The sequence below is a fragment of the Dromiciops gliroides genome, chromosome 5 (assembly GCF_019393635.1).
Source record: "Dromiciops gliroides isolate mDroGli1 chromosome 5, mDroGli1.pri, whole genome shotgun sequence".
NCBI lineage: Eukaryota > Metazoa > Chordata > Mammalia > Microbiotheria > Microbiotheriidae > Dromiciops > Dromiciops gliroides.
The window spans coordinates 186,899,748-186,920,095 of NC_057865.1; the positions used below are offsets into that span (position 1 = coordinate 186,899,748).

Consider the following 20,348-nt stretch of genomic DNA (forward strand, 5'->3'; position numbering starts at 1 on the left):
CCCCTGACTGTGAACTCCTTGAAAGTAGAGACTGTATTCTGCCTTTCAGCCACATAAGTAGTTTCTTAATAAATGCTTGTAGACTCACTGATTATTTGGTGAGCAGACTTGAAAAAGAAGTAATATTTGGCTAATCAGTATATAGCAAAAAGAGTATATTTGTAGTAAGGAAGGGGATTAGGAACAAAATAAACTTCCTGAATGTCTACTAAATTATATCTATTTCAAAACACCCTCCTGTTGCCCTCCTCAATCCCAAGGACTCATCCTCCAAAATTCACTGAATATGTATATGCACAGAACTGTGCTGAGCACTAAGCAAAGAAAATCCCTTACCATCCTGCTTTTCCTTCACCTGCCCTATGGAAAAACAGGTAGTAAAATGAAAGGATAGATTTCCTGCTTTAAGTGTTACAGAGGCTGGAGTATCCATATTCTTGATTATCATATAATTTCTATTGAATAAATTCAGTCTTCAAGCATCTTTTTAACTTCTGTTTTGCATGCTGGTCCACACACCACTTCTTTTCCTTCACATAAAACATTTTAATGGGATTTTGCAGAATAATTTACACTACAGGTAGTAACCATTCTATTCCTAGAACCCACCAGTAAGGCTAAACAATACTTCTGGCTAACACTGGTAGGACTACAGTAAAGACTAAGGAAAGAAGTTTTAAAAGGAAGAAGAAAAAAGGGAAGGAAGACTAGGAAGAGGAAGAAAAAAGGAGGAGAAAGCAAAAAAGAAGAATTCTATTTGATTGAGGGAGAGTTCTGAGAGCATGTCATTTTTACTAAATTTACTACTCACTGAAATTTCTCAGAGATTTGCCTATGCTTGATTTATTTCCTTTGGTTCCCTGAAGAAAATAGAAATGGAGGTCACTAATCCACAGAGCGGCTCCTTGTGGGCCATATTGACTTAGTTTTTAAATGCTATGTTTTCCATGTTTTCTTTATGGTTAAATGTTTACCAATTACATTTTAATTTGGTTTGGACTGCACTCAAGGGTGTTGTGGGGCAGGAGAGGGAATGTTTGACACCTCTACTCTAGGGATCACTTGAATTTCTCTTTATGTAGGAGATTCTCTTAACCATGGAGTTAGTTTCTATTTTAGGAGTCCTTGTCCTAACTTTTGGCCTGAAAGTGATGGCCCCAAAAACTAATGAAGGAGAAAATCAAGGACTTCCCTTGTTAAACCATGTCATTAGGCTATTAGACAAGGTTCCAGAAATGACATTTTTCATTTAAAAAAAAAAAGAATTAACATGCTGGGTCAGGATGTAATCTGCTTAGCCCTGGATTCTGTCTTTGACAATGTCACTAAGAGCTCATTCCGTGATTGTTTTTTTTCCGACAGCAACTTCAAAGAAATGTATTTTGAAACATATTGGATCTCTGATGCCCTTTTCAGCTCCAAAGTCCATTAATTCTGTGATATTTTTTTCTGAATACAACTCTGTCTACAACTTTTAAGAAAGATATTCACATTTCCAATCACTTTGTTGGTTTATTCATTGATGTGTAAAGTGGTACATCCTTTTATTTGACCCCAATTTGCTACTTTTAATCTTCAAAAGTACCCCCTGTTTGTAGGTATACTATGAGATTAGGTAAAGAACATGGATCAATAGCATCTTATCCCTACCTTTTCTGTTTTTAAAGATCAGTACCATCCTCATCGTCCTCTTTCCAGACTGAGGCACTTAAAGCATTTTAGTTTGTCTTTATTCCACAATATCTTTAAGTAAATATGCTCCTTTAGTGTTCCAAACCCTTCACGAGACCTCTCCCACGATCTGAAGGAGACCTCATGGGCTAAGAATAAAAAAGGTCTTCATACCTACCTTTTGATTCTCTTATTTCAAAAACTTTTTCATATATCCCATTTAACTACATTATATAGACCAAAAGACCAATCACTGCATGTGGTTTTGAATTCTGATGGATTGAAAAGACATAGAGAAAATTTTTCTTTTTTAAGTAACGTGCCTGAGGTCATTAAAATAAACACAGAGAAGAGACTAAAATGCACAGTACCTGGAGCTTTATTTCCTGGTTAGAGCCAACCTGTTGACAGAAGACTTTGTAGAAATCAACAACTCCCTCTTCTACCCATAGCAGAGTCACTGAAGTCTGAGTCTTATTCACTGCAAAAAGTGATTTGGGAGGAGCCGGTTCTGTAGGCAAAGAAAAGCAAAACCTTTGATTTCCCTATCCCTTCACTAAATAAAGTGTTTTGTCTTTGAACCAAGAGGAAGAGGTAAACAAAAGGATTCTAAGGAGCAGTTCTCCATAAAGCTTTTCCATTATCTTTAAAAATAATTTGCTTCTAAAAAGTCGGCAGCAATCGGTCTTGCCTTTCCTTCTCCATGTCATATCTTTCTCTATTTAGAAAACTTCCTGTTTCAAGTTGAGCTTAGTTATAGGCGTCATCTATTAATAGACTGCATGTGAACATGTGAAACAAGTACAGGGAGTTGTCACTTCCTTGCATTAGAAGAACTGGTCTTCAGCAGAAATTCAAAGTTGCTACTTGGGAATGCTGAGTGAAATGACACAGAGGCAACTATATGAGCATATGCTGTCCAGTAACACTTGTCAACCTTCAAGTTGAGTCAATTCAGTTTTGTTCTCAAAAATGACTCATTTTCACTAACTTGGGGCAGAAGACTTTTTTTACTACTTTGAGTTGTCAGGGTGGATGAACCAGCTTAATGAACCTAATGGGAAATATGTGTCCTTTTTAGAGAAGGTTGTGGGAGTGGTTCTGATCATTAAAAGTATAGACCACAAAAACAAACAAACAAAAAAGTATAGATCAAAAGTTCTCAACCTTATTTGTGAATGGATGAACAAATGATAAAGCACCTGCTACATACTTACTATGTGTCTAATGTTGTACCAAGCACTAGGGTGAGATGGTTGGTCCCTTTCCTCAAGGACTTTACATTCTAATAGAAGAGAATACACATACAGAAAGGTTCCAGTGAAGGGCAGGTAGCAACAATACCAATTACAAAAGGCAAGGTGAATGGGATTCTTTGAGTGAGTGGGGAGAGAAGGCAGAGGTTATGGCTGATAGGACCTATGTACTGGCGAGACTGAGTGATTGGGGCAGTGATGGTGGAGGAGAGACCAATCACAAGCTTAGTGAGCCAGTCTCCTCGCTACATACACTGCATACAGTGAGCTACTCCCTCACTTCAGGAGCCTCCTTACATAGTATTCCTCCTAAGGAGAAAGGTCAGTGTAGTCACTATACCATTATCAGTCTCATGTTGATGCTATTCATTCATTCATTCATTCATTCATTCATTCATTCACTCACTCACTCCCACCCACCCATCCATCCAACCATCCATCTATCCATCCATCCATCTACCCATCCATCCATCCATCCATCCATTCCTTCAAGGTGTTCTGGGATTTTATCCTGGTGGAACCAGTGTCATGGTGTTATTGCCTTCTCTAAGGAGTGGTTTCTGACATCTACTCCCAACTGAGGGCATCTCTCTTGGTGCTTGCTCTAGGTTCAACAAAACTTGAAAAATTGATATCATATAACCAGTGGTTGAACCTGGAGTTGGGCTGAAGTTGCCTTTCTGTCAGAATAAGAAGTTTCCTACTTCATTACATCTCCTCCAAGGCAGAAATAAATACTCTGGTGGATTATTTATTCTTCTATTTATAAAAAAGAATTGTTTGTCCTACCTCTGAATGAAAGCTATACCTCACATCCACCCTGCTTTACTATATGAGATTCAATTAATTTTCATGAAATTTAATTTTATGTTGTGTAACAACAGAAATATGAATATTGGTCCATATATAAACTATACTTTCTCACACAGATCTGGCTTGTATAAAATTGAGTGTAGACTACAGTCAAAGCTATTTTTCAATTTGTCCCTTTCTAAATATTGTTTTCCATTCTAAGAGACATATTTCAGTCTTTTCAGATCCCCTTCAATACTAGTGCCATCCTTTGATGATTATTTCCAATTTATCCAGTATATAAATTGTTTGTATATAATTGTTTGAATGTTGTCTCCCCCATTAGACTGTGAGCTCTCCTTGAGAGCTGGGACTGTCTTTCACCCTGGGGATGAAAAAGACCTTTCTTATATCCCCATTCCCTAGTATATAGTTGACACTTAATAAATGTTTATTGACTGATGATCTCTGTTAATAGATATTCTATATTTAGACACATATAGCAATAGTTATTTATATTTATTAGCATATCATGGTTTCAAAATACTTTATATACTAAAAGTTGAGTTCTCTTTCTAATTCTCTCTCTCTCATACACACACACACACACACACACACACACACACACAAACACACACACTCACAGAGTAGGCTCACCCAGCTTTACAAGATGGGGCAGAGAAGTGTTGCTTCCTCTTTCAGTGCAAGCAGTTACTGAGAGATTGTAGATATCACCTGGAGGTAGGTTTAGCACTGCAGTCATTACATTGCGGGTTACCTGCAAAAATAATCAAAATCAGGTGTAAAACCTCAAATAAACCACAAAATACAAAATTTCCCAAGTCTCAGTGTAATTTTAAGTTTTAATAACTTTAGAAATTAAAAACACTATAAACTTAGAAAACAAGAATTACGAAGGTAAATAATTTAAAATTTTAAAATATGGGTATGTTTCTTATTAAAATTCAACATAACTGCTGTCTTGTGCTATATATTGCTCTAGTCAATTTTCTAACTGTAAAAACTTCCATCAGTTGCTGTTCAAGGAGTGAATGGATTGCATTTGTAATTTTACCCTTGAGATGATACAAAGGAGGAGGGGTTTTTTTTGTTTGTTTTTTGGGTTTTTTGGTGAGGTAATTGGGGTTTAGTGACTTGCCCAGGGTCACACAGCTAGTAAGTGTCAAGTGTCTGAGGTCAGATTTGAACTCAGGTCTTCCTGAATCCAGGGCCAGTGCTTTATCCACTGCATCTTCTAGCTGCCCCCCAAAGGAGGAGGTTTTGGTGCATATATTAAAGTTTTGACATGACCCCCTACCCATAAGAAAAAAAAATCTAGTGGAGATAGATCAGGTGACAGAGATCACCAAGCAAAAAGAGCTCCACTAATGATCCATTATTGTTCCATTATGAGGCAACTATTATCATACATCTTGGCATAGTAAATGGAGAGGGCGAGATTAAAGAAACAGATGATAAAATTTAAAGTAAAAAAATCCCTCATTTAGGACACAACAGATCAATAGTATCTACTGTTAGGGGCAGCTAGGTGGCACAATGGATAAAGCACTGGGCCCTGGATTCAGGAGGACCTGAGTTCAAATCTGGCCTCAGACACTTGACACTTACTAGCTGTGTGACCCTGGGCAAGTCACTTAACCCTCATTGCCCTGCAAAAAAAGAAAAGAAACCCAAAAAACAAAATATTATCTACTGCTGGAATGTATAACTTTTTTTTTAATAATGATGTGAATTCCATGCACAGAGCACATTCAGGGCTACACAAAGGGATGCATGGCATATCAGGGAATGTACTTAAACCAGCCTAGAGAGGCAATTTAAAAATTTTCAGTGTGAGCATTTATATCTCAGAAATCAGCAAACACTATAAGTCAACTCATGATTTATTATTTTATTGATTTCTAGACTTAAGAAAGTGATGGAGAAAATGTTAAGAATGTGATTAAATTTAAAATTGGTGTCTGGGTATGCTTTTCCCCTAGAGAACCAATTGTTAAATATTTACCAGCACACCCCCTGCTTATACCAGAGAGGATTATCATGGAGCTTTCTACTGAATATGTTCAGTTGCTACTGATAAGTATATCAGGCAAATCATGTAATCCCCCTGGATCTGTTTCCTCATTTTTTAAATGAGGGGGTTGGATTAGATGGCTTCTGGGGACTCTCAGAGCTCTAGCCCTGTGATCCAGTGATCCAAAATATATTGTTTAGTCTGGTTATTATGCACTGGAGTCAGGCATTTGAATTCCAAGCACCTCTTTCTCTGATTCAGCTCCAATATTCAGTTCCTCCTCTCATTTACCCCATCCCTTCCAAAGATATAAGGGATTTTGAACCCAGCTTTTGCTGATATACATGCCAAGTTTGTACATTAATGAGAGTAACGGAGTATGAGATAGGACAGGCTGAGAATGTCTAACTTCACTGCAAAGGAAAATGAGTGTTGTCAATATGTAGTATTAGTGAAAGAAAGGGAAACAGACAGAAAGAAAAGAGCATCCATAATGTGGAGGAGAGGGAAGGAAGGTCAGAAGGGGGCACAGTCAAGCAAGGTAATGTTGGTACTATTGTGTTACATTTAGTATATATTTAGAAAAATCAAGCTCCCAAGTAATGAAATTCACAGTTTCATATATGAATCCTCTTTTCTCTGTTCTCTCTATCTAGAAATGTTCATAGTTATTAAGTGTATAATAATAAAAAAGAAATACACACAAAAAATCAAACCAAAAGTTAACATTCAATGTAGATGACCATTCAGAATTTGAAATACATGGTGTGGTGGATTTATTTTTAAGCATTTGAACAGATAAATGTTTTATCACTTCTTTCTTAGGATTGTATAGACACATACACTCTTTTTTATCTTTTTCTTTCCTTCAGCAACAACCATCCAATGCAGCATTCTGGAATGGGAGAGGTTAGTTGTGTCATCCCCATACATCCAACTTATATATAACAAGTTGTTGAAATATTCAACAGAAGTGATTTCTGGAGCCACTGGGGCTGAAAAAAAAAGAGAAACATTTTAATATGGTAGAGTAATGGCTATTAACATCACAATCATTCCAACATATGTTTAATTTAGGGGGTATAAAATCCTATGGTCCTTCCCCCTCCATTGTCCTAAGGACTTCTAGCATCTACCTGAGAAATGGGTAAGAAGGTGTTTCTGACATAGCTGAAGTCCATATGTTGTTTTCCTAGGGAGCTCAGACACTAAACTTAAATTACTAGAAGTCAGGATAGTAGGTAAAGATTATTTCCACAAAATGAGGCAATTAAAAAAAATAATTATGCCATGACATTAAGTTGAATCTAGCACTAACCGCTAGGAATCCATTGTTGTACATTTGGGGTTTAGGGTTTCTGTTGTTTTAGGAAACAAGTGTTATCATAGGATCAACGTGTTATACATTTAGAGGTGATAGGGGTGTTAGAGGTCATGGAGTATCCAATTCCTTTGTCTTATAGATGAGGAACCTGTGAGTAAGTGACAAAGAAGACTAAGTGATCTGCCCAAGGTCACACAAGTGGTATAGAGTAAAGATAGGATTCCAACCCTAGGTCCCCACCTCCCAACACAATACTCTTTCCAGTACCATTTTGAGGAAAAGTTACCAAATGTTAGCTGGGTAAACAGCTCAACTCTGAATTTATCCTATAGTTGGTTTTCAACTGAAGGTTAAAAAAATTAATCATCACATGGGGAGATGTTAAGGCCTCAAAATTTTAGGGAACACTTATATGCATGGTTTGTAAGTACAAATTAGGTGCTCTTTTCCAAGGAATAGTATACTTTCAATAAAGAGAGTCTGGAACTGGGATTTTTACTGGAAGCTGGAAGGCAGAAAAACCAGGGTCTCTCTTCTCCAAAGCTCTCATTAGCTCTTCTCCTCACTCAAGAGTGGAGTATTGAATAATCAATCACTACCTATGAAGAATCTATGCAAATGAGGAGGTTTAAGCCTGGTTACATAATCTAAACTTGATAGGATAATATCTGTGAATGATACAGATGTCATCTATATGCCTCCTACTTTCCTTGGCATACTACAGAATCGAGAATTATTAATGAAAGGGATTTGTAATACCCCAAACTAAGGAATATAGCACAGCTATGTGTGTGAGAGGAAGTGATAATTTCCAATGCACTTAGGAAAAACATTTAAAATGAATTATACATTTACTGGGCAACAATGTGTCTTGTATACAGTAGGAACTTCATTGAATTTGAAATTTGTTGAAATTGAAAGTTGAAGATATGAAAATCACAGAAAATGCTAAATAAAGCAAAACAACCTTGAGCTAATTATATTCATAATAGAAGCATGAATGCACTAAACAAATATGACCACATATATTTCCTACAACAGTTTTCTTTCCATTATCTAATTCTAGTGAGGAGAAAAAGATTTTGCTTACAGTAATAAAAGCAGAAATAGCATCAAATTTAGATATCTAATTTATTTTAGATGAAGGCTTCAACATTTTATCCTTTTCAAAAATCTATGATGATTCTGAAAAGCCACAAGATGTCACCATTGGTTTGTTAATTGTCATCTGGGGCCCACTGACCAGTTACTGTGAATAGTTGCTTTCAGATAAAATTATATAATTGCAGATGACTTCAGCATGAAAGTTTTTATAACCCTACTCACTTCCTCCAAGAGGAAGAGATATTTCTCCCTACCATTGAAACACAGTGTACTTTTCTTATCCTCCTTCAGAATAACCACACACAAAAAAATTAGACCTGGCATCCTGAGAGATTATACATAATATAAGATCTTTATTTTGATATAATGTCATACTATCCAATCTACCATAGTTCATTGGATGAAAACATATGCATATCTATCCAAATTGTTTACAACTGGGGAAATTCTATCCTTTCCACACTTCTTACAAGTATTAAAAATTGGGAAGAAGGAAAAAAAAATCATCAGAAGTATGACCAGCCTGAAAAAGCATTTCAAGAAAGTGCATTTTTAGAAAATTCTTACGTAAAATATATACCTCTAAATATTACTGATATTTCATATCATCCTAGGAACTAGAGAGGTAGAGTGGTGTTGTGGATGTGAGAGTCAGGAAACATATATAGTCCCAGCTCTGCTCCCAATTTGCTAAGGGACTTTGGACAGGTCATTTCTCTTAATCTAGAATTTAGTTTCTTCATCTGTAAAATGAGGGAATTACAGAAATCTCCTTGATTATATACCCTATGTACATCAAAGACAAGAAGGTCTTATAGATTTAAAAAAATCATAGTAGCAATTATTGTTGTAACAAAAAGATCATTTAAAAAAGTCAAATGGAAATCCTGGATCATAGATTTAGAAATGGAAGGGATTTGAGAAGTCATTTAGTTTAAGAGTTCTTAAACGGGGGATCTATGAATAGATTTCAGTGGGTCTGTGAATTTGGATGAGGAAAGTTACATATGTATTTTCACTAAATTTTAACTAATTTGCCATTTCTTTTAAAAGTAGGTAACAAACAAGATTCTGAGAAGGGCTTCACCAGTTTTCCAAAGATATCCCTGACACAAAAAGGTTATGAGCCCCTGATTTAGTCCAGTCCTCTCATAGATAAGATAACTTGAGGCCGAAGTCACATAGAGAGTGACAGAGCTGGTATTTGAATTCAAGACTTCTGTACCACACTGTCTCATAGATGGTCATTGATTGAGGAATGGTTGAACAAATTATGGGATAAGAAGGGAATAGAATATTATTGTATCATAAAAATGATAAACATATTCTTTTTGTCATCTTTGCCAAACTCATGGGCACAGGGTGAAACCTTAGAAATGCTTTAATTTTCATTTCTTTATTTATTAGCTTTTTGGAACATTTTTTATCTGGCTGTTTATAACTTGGATGTCTTCCTTTGAGAAGTTCCTATTCATACCTTTTGGCCATTTGTCCATTTGGGACTGTATCATATTCATATAAATCTGAATAAGTTCCATGTGTAGGAAATACAATAAAAATAAACAAAATGAATGTTAAAAAGAATGACAAATATGAACAATTCAGAGAAATGTATGAGTAATTGTATGAACCGATGGAGAGTAAAGCCAAGCTAGGAAAACAACATAGACTATGAATACCTTAATGTGAACAGAATGAATGTGAAACAAAAGTGAACACAGGAACTGTAGTGAACAACACTAGCCTTAGAGTAGAGATGAGAAAATGTATCTTCCTTCTTTTGTCAGAGAGGTGGGAAACTAGCTTGCATATAAGGAGCAGTATGTATACATACATGTACTTTCTCTCTCTCTCTCTCTCAAAGCCCACTCACCACCAGTTGTACTCAGTTTTAGTTCATTTTACTTAAGCCTTTGAAGATAAGTTATCAACTTGGTGTGTGGTATATCTAGAAATGACATGAAAAACTAAAGGGAATAATGAAAACTTAATTTTTTTCAGGTGTGGTAAAAAGTACGCCAGTTTTTGAAGGACCACCCTTTCAGGGAGGAGACTGTGAGGAAAGGCCGTGCATCTGCTAAGTTTTCCAGTACGTCTGCTAAGCACTCCACTTCTGGGGTGCAAGCTTAAAAGGCAAGGAGAGAATGGAAGTGAGGTCTTTTTTCCGCTCTCCTCGTCCACTGGTTGCGCTGCACACACAGACTCTGACTCAGGTTCAACTCGGCCCGGTTCTCCGTAACAGCACGTGCTTGACGCGGCTCTCAGCCTCAGAAGTGGCCTTGGGTTTTTGGTGAGTCCTATACGGGTTTTTGGTGAGTTCTATACGGGTTTTTGGTGAGTTCTATATGGAATATAGACTAAGCTTAGATCTAAGACTATTTGTTTGTCTTTCTACTTTCCTATCTCTCTAATCAACATCACCTTGTAATTTCCAAACAATAAAAGCTCTAACTAAAGCTCAGAGGCTTCTTCCACTTACTGGTCTGGGAGATAAATAAGGGAAAGGTTAAAGGGGAGTTTAATGCTCTTGTATCTAATTTTAAATCTCACACAGGAGAGGATTAAACGAGATGACTTCAGATTTTTTTTCTAGCTTCACTGTTTTATCATCTTCTAAGTCTACAATGACCAAATTTCTAGATTTAATATCTGACAACTTTCCAGAAAAATTAAAATGTGACAAGATTGAGGAATAATATCCTGTAAGTTGGTCATAGTAGAATTTTATATATGACAAATTCTCTTCCCCAAGTCTCTTCAAAAATAATTAATTTCATCTGATTAAAATTATTTTCATAAAAATTTATTTTATATACCTCTTTATATGCATTTCCTTAGGAATCACTTTCTCACTTCCTACTCTCTACTCCCATTCCCAACTTTAACACAATGCTATTCACTACTAAAAGTGAGATCCTTTTATTTTTTTAAACATTTGTTTTTATTTTTTTATTTTATTTTAATTTAAATTTTTTTTTTTGCAGGGCAATGAGGTTAAATGATTTCCCCAGGGTCATACAGCTAGTAAGTGTCAAGTGTCTGAGGCCAAATTTGAAGTCAGGTACTCCTGAATCCAGGGCCTGTGCTTTATCCACTGCGCCACCTAGCTGCCCCCAAATGAGATCCTTTTAAAGGGATATTCAAACTCTCTAATGGATTTGTGATATCACTGAAGAGAACATTCTCTCCAAAGATACAGATTACAGCCCATCCATGCTTGACCATCCCGTATATTTTTTACCATAACTTCATTACAGAAATTTCCTCTCACTTTCCAGGGGTAGGAAAGAGGGGAAGAAAAACTTCCTGTATTTCTGCTGATATCAGATAAACTGATTACCTCCTGGCTTTTATCATGTGTCCAGACCAACTTCTTTTTCAATTATATTTAACTTTAATGAAACCTTAATTCTAGTTCTTCTTTGTAGTTCCTTATTTATTATGTGTTTCAGCCTGCTAACCCCTGCTATGTGCCTCTTTGCTCTCTAAATGATATTCATTCTTAATGCTTTTGAGAGAGTAGTGTTTCATGACTCACTTCTATAAAATAAGATCAGTAGAAGTTTTAGCTCATTAAAAGAACCTTATAATTTCCCAAAAGGTATTGAATCCACAGTCTTCCTCCTCCTATTTAATTTTTGGCCTAATTCATTGTATATTTATACTGTCTGTCTAAGACAAAGACACAAATGATTGAGCTCTACACACACACACACACACACACACACACACACACACACACACACTTTTGATCAGTTCTGGATCTCTTCCAAAGGAGCGAGTGCTCTTTGAAATAGCATAAGGAGTATACGTATATCTCTCACTCTCACTCTCTCTCTCTTTCTCAAAGCCCACTTACCACAACACCTGACATAACTAAACAACATAAGATCCTGTCCAGTAGACTAAGACTGAGACTTTTAACATAATTAAATTTAATGGATTTGGCATCACTAGCTAGACTATGACCCTAAAATTGTTTATAAGTATATACAAAATGAAAAATTTACTCATCAATTAAGTAAAGTCAATTGAACATAAAGTATAAACTGAAAATGGTGAATACTATTTTTTAAGTCCATTACAATGCCCTACTTCAAAGAATCAATCCTTAACATTGGGAGTAAGAGCCAAGTGTGTAGTGAATCAAAAGGACATTTCCATTTTGGATTTTAAAGCCAACCATCTAAATAATGAACAGCCAGGAAATAATGCACTGGCACTGAGAGTTGAGGCAGAGGTTTGGCCAAGCAGCTCAAATCAACGCTTGTATAGCCACTTTCCACACAAAACGTACCTGTTATGAAGCTTATAGTAGAACTGTCACAACAGCTCAATTCTGGCTCTCCCCATGTCACCATGGTAACCCGAAAGTTGTAGTACCATGCTGGTAACAGATTGGCTATTCTCTGAAATGAGACAAAGACAAGAAACTACTGAGAGATGGGGGGGGGGGGGTATGAATACTTTGAGAATGCAGGGGTTTGTGGAATTAATTTTGAATGATGAAAAATAATCAGACTGGTTAGGCATTAATTATGCCTTCAGGATTCACCTATTTAGCTTCTTATTAGATAATGCCATGAAGTTAGCATATAGACTAGTTAATAGTATAAATAAGGAAAGAGTTACCATATGTTCATGTTCCATGACTATTGAACATTCTCTGAAAAAAAAAAACCTGTTTCTTTACTTCCATTTTATATCCTTATTCTTCCACATTGCTCCTTATCTATCCCATTTGCTGCTCCCAAATTTATGCCTGTCCCTATTCCAAGTTTCCTCTTTATTTCCTTTGCTTTTTCTCTTTCTTTTTTCCCCTTAAGACTATATTTTCTATTCTTATTTGTCCTTCTTTGCCCTCCAGACTTTCACTTATGTTTTCTACACTTTAACTCTTCTTTTTTGCCTCCCTCTAGTTGATTAGCTAGCCTCTACTATTGGTTAATCATGCTATTTATTTATACTATATTTTTCCTGATTTTTTCTTCAGCTTCCTTGTTGTTGGTCAGTCGCTCAGTCATTTTCAACTCTTCATAGCATGCTATAGTGTTCATGGGTTTTCTTGGTTAAGATACTGGAGTGGTTTGCCATTTCCTTCTCCAGTAGATTAAGGCAAAAAGAGGTTAACTGATTGGCCTAGGGTCACACAGCTAGCAAGTATCTGAAGCTGGATTTGAACTCAGGTCCTCCTGACTCTAAGCCCAGTTCTCTATCCATTGAGCCACCTAGTTTCTCCCGTGGAGGTCCTTAGTTCAGTTTTTTCATTGAGTCTATATTAATCTGCTTTAAATTCACCATGACCAAGGAAGTTATTGACCTATGGCTGGTCATTTTCCGGCTAATGAACCTTTCCATAGAAAGTAGCTAGGCTAATTCTCGGAGAGCAAACACAGTTCAATAGCACCTTCCAGAGCTTAGACTTCACTAACATAGGGTCTCCAGGATCATCTTCATACCACAATGAAGCAGCAGAGAAGGACTTATGTAAGTCTGTGTTTAGCAGCAGAAATCTTCCAAAGTGTGGATATGGGTACCTTTTCATCATCTTTCCTGCCTCAGTCTCTCCAAGACCAGTGAATTCCATAGAGCCTTTCCCAAGGAAAACTTAGATGTTTGTGAAAGAGTCAGCAGCACAAGAATTGGTTCTGTGATGATGATGGTAACAGTTCACAGTATATACTCATTGAAGGTTTACAAAGGATTTTCCACTCCAGCCCTTTCTTTGCTTTTAGACAATTTTCAAGTCACATGGTACTACTGTTTTGTTCACAAATTCTGAGTACCATGTTAGCCATCAGCTTCTCACCCAGGGTTATGTTTAGGTGTCAGGGGCTGTGAGCAGCTGGACAATGTCATAGTTACATTGATGAACTGAGAACAGAAACCCAGAAGAAAAGAATGAACACCCTGCAATCAAGCATTTTACTAACAGCTTGAAGGGTAACCTGAATTTTTTAGCCCTTTCTAGTATCAAGGAAGAAATGACAATGGTATGCAATCTGAAGCCTGAGGCCTTGAGAATTTGTCCCGTCTAACCTTTTAGAGTCCAATTCTAGCAAACACCAGTAATGAGAATGTCCACTATTTCCTAAATGACTTAGATAAATCTCCTATGTCTTCCTCCTATGGAGAATAGTAAGTACTATACAGTTTTACCTTACTTTAAACAAGCCAATATATGAAAATGCATGTTGATACCTAAGATAATTTAGGGGTGCATGCTAGCATCACCAAAAAGAACTTTGATTAGCAAAAAAAAATTGCAGTAACAAACTACTTCAGTGAACTTAAAATTTGTTTTCAGATTTTTAAAGAACACTTGTGCAAAATGAAGCTTATATATACATATACCCACATATAAATATACATCTAGAAACACATATATTTAAGCCTCAGACAGATATATAATAGCTAGAATTTATTTATATAGCACTATAAGATGTGCAAAGCACTTTATTATATTATCTTATTTGATCCTCATGAAAAACCCTGGGAGGTAGGTGTTATTATTATCTCCATTTTACTGATAAGAAAATTGAGGCAGACATAGACTAAGTGACTTACCCAGGGTCACACAGCTAATAGGTGTCTGAGGCTAGATTTGAATTAAGGTTTTTCTGACTTTAAGTCCAGTGCTGGGCCAATTAAAAGCCTGAACATCATGCATATGTGCGCATACACACATACATACACATGCACATACAAGCAGAGTACATTGCAGGGTAGGTGTATACTAGAGTTTGTTGGATGAATGAATAAATCAATGAATCAAAATATGAGACAGTGCGATAGTTTGTAAAGGGGCTATTACCACAGAAGCAGTTAAGGAGACAGTTGCGGCTATTTCATAGTAGGTTGTCCACTCTGATATCATTGTTGCAGGATTGAAATAAAACATTTCTACCACATACTTCCTGAACGCCCCTAAGTAGGGCCTGGTCCAGCTCAGAACAACAGCAGTCGGACCCAAAGGGTAGAGCATTAAATCCTTGATTCCAGTGGGAACTAAGGGTCAAAAAGAAAGAGAAAAAAAAGGAAAAGACAAAATCCCAGGTGTATTAATATCCTCAGAATTTTGCCTCAAACTCCTATCTGCTTGATTTTTCAAAAGCAAAGCTAAACATTTTAACTTCTTTGTTTCCTTATAGTCATAATTGAGTTTAATAATTAATGTGAATGTCATCTATATTTAAACTAGCATGCCTCTCCTATGGCAATGATATATCCGTGCAGATCAGAGCCCCTCCGACTGGGATTTTGATCTAACAAAGAAAAATCAGTGGTGAATTTAATGGTGTTCCCTGAACATTACCAATGGCAAATGTAACAGGATCCGAAGGTGGTCCAATCAAAGGGCCTTTTCTTAGGTAAATCACAACCTGGTATTGGGCACCAGGAACCAGATTTTCAATGATGCTTTTGCTTGAGTTAACCTTAAAAGAAAAAGATTCATTAGGAAGAATTTTAAGCTAGACACACCACATATGAAATAGCAGTGTCAATATTATGCAGAAAGTCTATGAGGAATTAGGGATACCTCTAGAATTCAGCGTCCTGTAACTGAGTTTTCAGAAATGGAATGATTTCTAGTCTACAAGAGTGATTTGCAGGAAAGCCAGATCATTTAAATTATGTGGCAGGGCATAAGTAATTGTGCTGCTGTTAGAACTTTCAAGATCAACTGTAGCTGAGTGTGCTAGAGACACATCAACTGTAACAATAACCATATTTGTTAAGACCACTAGTATAATCTAACATCTTAAATTGAAGTGTCATAAAGAGATCACTATGATAACATAAAGATCAATGTCTGGATTACTATAATTTCTCTTCCTTTAGAGGCACGATTATAGAACGAGATTATAGAACTGGAGATCTTGGAGTTTAGACCAAACTACTCATTTTATAGATGAGAAAACTGAGATCCACAGAGTAAAATACATTTGGGTGTAATGATTTGTCCAGAGACACACAGTTAATTAATGTCAGATCTGGGACAAGAACACAAACCTCCTGACTCCTAGTCTAGGGAACTTTCCAATGTAACACGTTGCCTCTTTTTAAAAAATAATGCAGTATCTTTATATAGCAATGTCGTGTTCAGATCATCTTTCCTAGCCCTTATCTTTGGTGTTCTTTGAAAAAATAAATTGTAAAATTATAATAAATAAAATAAATAGCTAAATTAAATATAAACAAATACAAATATATAAAAATATAAATAATAAAAATGTAAATAAAATAAATACATTTTAAAATAATAATAAATGGTCTGAAACTGAAAATTCTGAGGGTTATTTAGAAGAGCAAACTCGTAGTGAAGGTTGATTATTTTTGACTCTTCTCTTCACTTCTCATCCACCTCTGCAATAGCTATCACAACTAACCAATCCTCTCTAATTCCACTATCACTACCAATACAACCCAATTTGATCAATCCAACAAGTATTTATTAACTTCTCACTATATACAAGGAATCATGCTAAATGAAAAATAATATCTGTTGGCAAGGAATTTACATTTAATTGACGGAGGGGATATAGCATGCAAACTAATATTTAAGGCTTGATAATCTGAGGTATTGTACCCTTAGTACAAGATTTCATTACCAATCATATGAACATATGAAAAGCTGTAGTAACTTATTACTACATCTTCCTGACTTCATTCTCTTCCCTTTACATTCTGTTCTTCACACTGTGACAGAATAATCATTCTATGTATAGGTTTGGTTGTATTACAACCCTGCTCACAATTCTTCAGTGGCTCTATTTCTTTCCAAATAAAATCCAAATTTCATTTTCTGGCATTCAAAACCCTCCTCGGTATGGTACCACCTTGCATCTCAAGCTTGGTCTTATATTCCTGCCCCTTTGCTTTGTACACTGATCATAATAATAGCCAACATCTACATGGCACTTTCTATGTGCCAAACACTTTTATGCACTTTGCAAATTTTATCTTATTTGATCCTCACAACAATCTTGGGAGTGAGTGCTACTATCATTCCCATTTTACAGATGAGGAAACTGAGGTAAAGTGAGTTCAAATGATTTGCCCAGAGTCACACAGCTAGGAGGTATCTGAGGCTAATTCATTATGCTAGGACTCTTAAGACAGAAGAATATAGCAAAAGAAGGTCTTGAGCAAAGATGGCTTTATATCTCTGGGTCAGCAACAACTGTAAACACCCTATTCTGTTGGTTGGGTCTATGATGCCCTCTCCCAGACCCCACTAAGGGATCCTGGCATGAGGTTCCTTAACAATAGAAACAACAACAATAATAATATCTATCACTTATAGTGCTTTAAGCTTTGCAAAGCACTTTGCAAATATTCTCTCATTTTCTCCTCATAGGAACCATTGAAAAAACTGAAGACAGCAGACAGAGGTTAAGTGACTTACCCAGGAAATGCTGTTAATATATGTCTGAGGCAGCTTTTCCTGACTTCAAATCTAGCACTGCCTGGCAGATTCTATCTTATATTTGTCCTTGTATTCTTCAACATCTACCTAGCCCCTGTTCCTTTCACAGAGCATGCTTATTTAAGAGCAGCTGTTGAATTGATTTGAATTGACATTCAAAACAAATCTCAGGGGAAGCAACAATTTTTAAATATGTAAACAAAACTTTTAAAGCTTCAATGGTGTCAGCCAACACTATTTCTAGATTCTTCTAGTTTTCTGGTACCACTACTCTGAACCTATGGAGAATGCAGGAGGCATACTCAGAGTGACTATATCACCTTAGATTTTTTAAACTTATTTTAGTCCTTGCCTCCTGGAGTTATAGTCAGATGGGTTTACACGTTAGGATTTTTTTTTTACCTGAGTACAATAATGTTTTTCAAGTCTTTGACTTTCTTTTTGTTTCTGGCACGTTAGAGACACAACAGACACAATCGTGTTATTGTTGTCACTCTCTTGAGAAGATGTCCAGGACATTAAGGCAGTGGTTGAGCTTACAACATTCACACGGACATGCTGAGGCTTCTCTGTTAATTCTTCAATCCATTCTCCCATAGGACCTGCAATATTCAAATAGGAGTAGGAAGCATGCTGAGTAGTTCACATGAGGAGAGATGAAAGCATATTCATGGATTTTTTTTTTCTATCTTTGGACTGCCATTCTCCATACTCCTCAACCATACTCCTTCAACACCCAACCTCAAGGAATTTTCTTTTCAATGGAAAATGTGAGCTTCATTTCCATTGTTTATTAGGTCCTTGAACTTTCTGGCTAATCCTTAACCAAAGAGATAATGATTCTTCGCATCTGTACTAACTTCTCTGTTAACTAGATAACTGGCACTTCTACATGTCATTTCATCAATGCTTAGAGCACCTTTGCCCTCAGGGTCTCTTGCACCTAGAAATCTGATTAATTTGAGATCTATTCCAATTAGCTTCTATCTCAGTGGTATGAGAGCAGTTAGGAATTTGGGGATAAATAAAGCAAGATGTGAATCTGTTCAATTTGAGGGAACCAAAAGGGCTTGTTCTACGATAGAGGCTGCCTCAACCGTGGGGGCTGCCTCAGTGATGTATGGTCATTTGAAGGGAACTGAAATTTCCCACTCTCTTTCCTCATCACTGCCTGCTGGTTTCCCTGGCTTCCCTTCAAGACTCAGCTTAAGTCCGCAAGAAGCTTTTCCTGTTCCTAATTCTCAGTTACTTCCCTCTGAGATTATTTCCAGTTTACCCTGTGGATCACTTTCTTGTTCATAGTAGTTTGCTTGTTGTCTCTCCTTAATAGGAGACAATAGTCTTAGTCTTAATAGTCTAATGACTGTGACCTCCTTGAGAGCAGGAACGGTTTTGTGTGTGTTTGTTTTGCTTTGCTCTGTTTTGCCTTTCTTCATATCCCAGCACTTAGCACAATGCCTGGAACACAGTAGACACTTAATAAATGCATGTTGACTTTTTAAAATTGCCCCCAGAGCCTGAGATTACACCATTAGCATCATTCCCTTGGATTAAACATTTTTTTGAGAAACTCCCTGAAAAAATAGAACTGTGGTTTGTTGTTGTTGTTATTGTTATTGTTGTCTTAACAGTCCCTAGGCATCTTCTATGTAACCACTCTGTAGTAACGTATTGGGGAGGTAAGAAAAGTAGGATACATGGTTCTCGCCTTTGAGGGGTTAATAATTTGATTGTGGAACCAAGACTTAGATACATAAAATAAATTCGAGAAAAACATAAGCCAGTAACGCACTGCATGCTACACAGTGCAAGGGGCAATAAGAATTCAGAGAAAGGGGAACATTAATTTGACAGGAGAAGTCAGAGAAGAGCTTAAGAACGAGATACCACTTGAGCTGAGTGGCTGGGTACACTACAGTCCTCAGCTCCAAGGGGAGAACATCACTGTGCTTAGAAAAGGTTACAAACGAACCATCCTTAAAGGTCTTCACATAAAATAATCCTCAGAAAATTATACAGGTATTTTTATTAAATACACACATAAATAGCAATTTTATGAAGTTTCATAATGAAGACGTGGAGGACTTGGATCCAAGCAAAAACTTCATAGAGGATCATTTCGTTATTTGTTTATTGTAAAATAATAATAATAATAATAATAATCTACAAACTTCTTTCAGTATCGAGTTGAGGGATATATACTCCTCTAGAAAGTGACTGAATTGCTCTCTATTTCCTTTGCCTTTCTCTATAGACAGCAAACTCCATGAATGGCTTTCTAAACAAGCAGAATAAATGGCCATGAACTTCTAAACATTCTACAAATTTGGTTTGGCTCAAATAGCTATTGTTTTTATATACAGTGTTTTATGGCAATCTAGAGGGATCATTTTACTCCCTTTCAACCTCCTTTGTGAAATAAATCTTCCTCAGACTGATAACTGGATCAGATGAACTTTTATTTTTTGTTTTACACCCTCTACATTTTCTCTCACATCAGAAACTCATTGTAAATCCAGTTTAAAGGTATCTTCCAATTACTCTGTAGTTATCTTGTACATTGTTTCCCCCATTAGAAAGGTAAACTCCTTTAAAGCAGGGCTTTTTGTTTGTAGCCCTAGTGCTTATCCCAATGTCTTGAACATAATAAGCACGTGATAATTATTGGTTGTTGTTATAAAAGTTGTTATAAATTCAAGGGAGTTTGTAATGGAGAGTCAGTTTAACAAATGAGAC

At 36.4% G+C, this 20,348-nt stretch overlaps 1 protein-coding gene across 2 annotated transcripts in view; it reads right to left on the reverse strand.

Annotated features, from left to right (window-relative positions):
- Positions 1-20,348, reverse strand: part of PTPRO (protein tyrosine phosphatase receptor type O) — a 226,598-nt gene that overhangs the window by 75,936 nt on the left and 130,314 nt on the right. For both annotated transcript variants that reach the window (XM_043968139.1, XM_043968138.1), the window contains exons 7-13: positions 18,015-18,214; positions 15,498-15,618; positions 14,997-15,190; positions 12,480-12,591; positions 6,598-6,749; positions 4,377-4,497; positions 2,043-2,182 (exon numbers count right to left, since the gene is read on the reverse strand). In XM_043968139.1, coding sequence (XP_043824074.1) covers positions 2,043-2,182; positions 4,377-4,497; positions 6,598-6,749; positions 12,480-12,591; positions 14,997-15,190; positions 15,498-15,618; positions 18,015-18,214 — 1,040 coding nt within the window. The remainder of the gene's footprint in view (positions 1-2,042; positions 2,183-4,376; positions 4,498-6,597; positions 6,750-12,479; positions 12,592-14,996; positions 15,191-15,497; positions 15,619-18,014; positions 18,215-20,348) is intronic.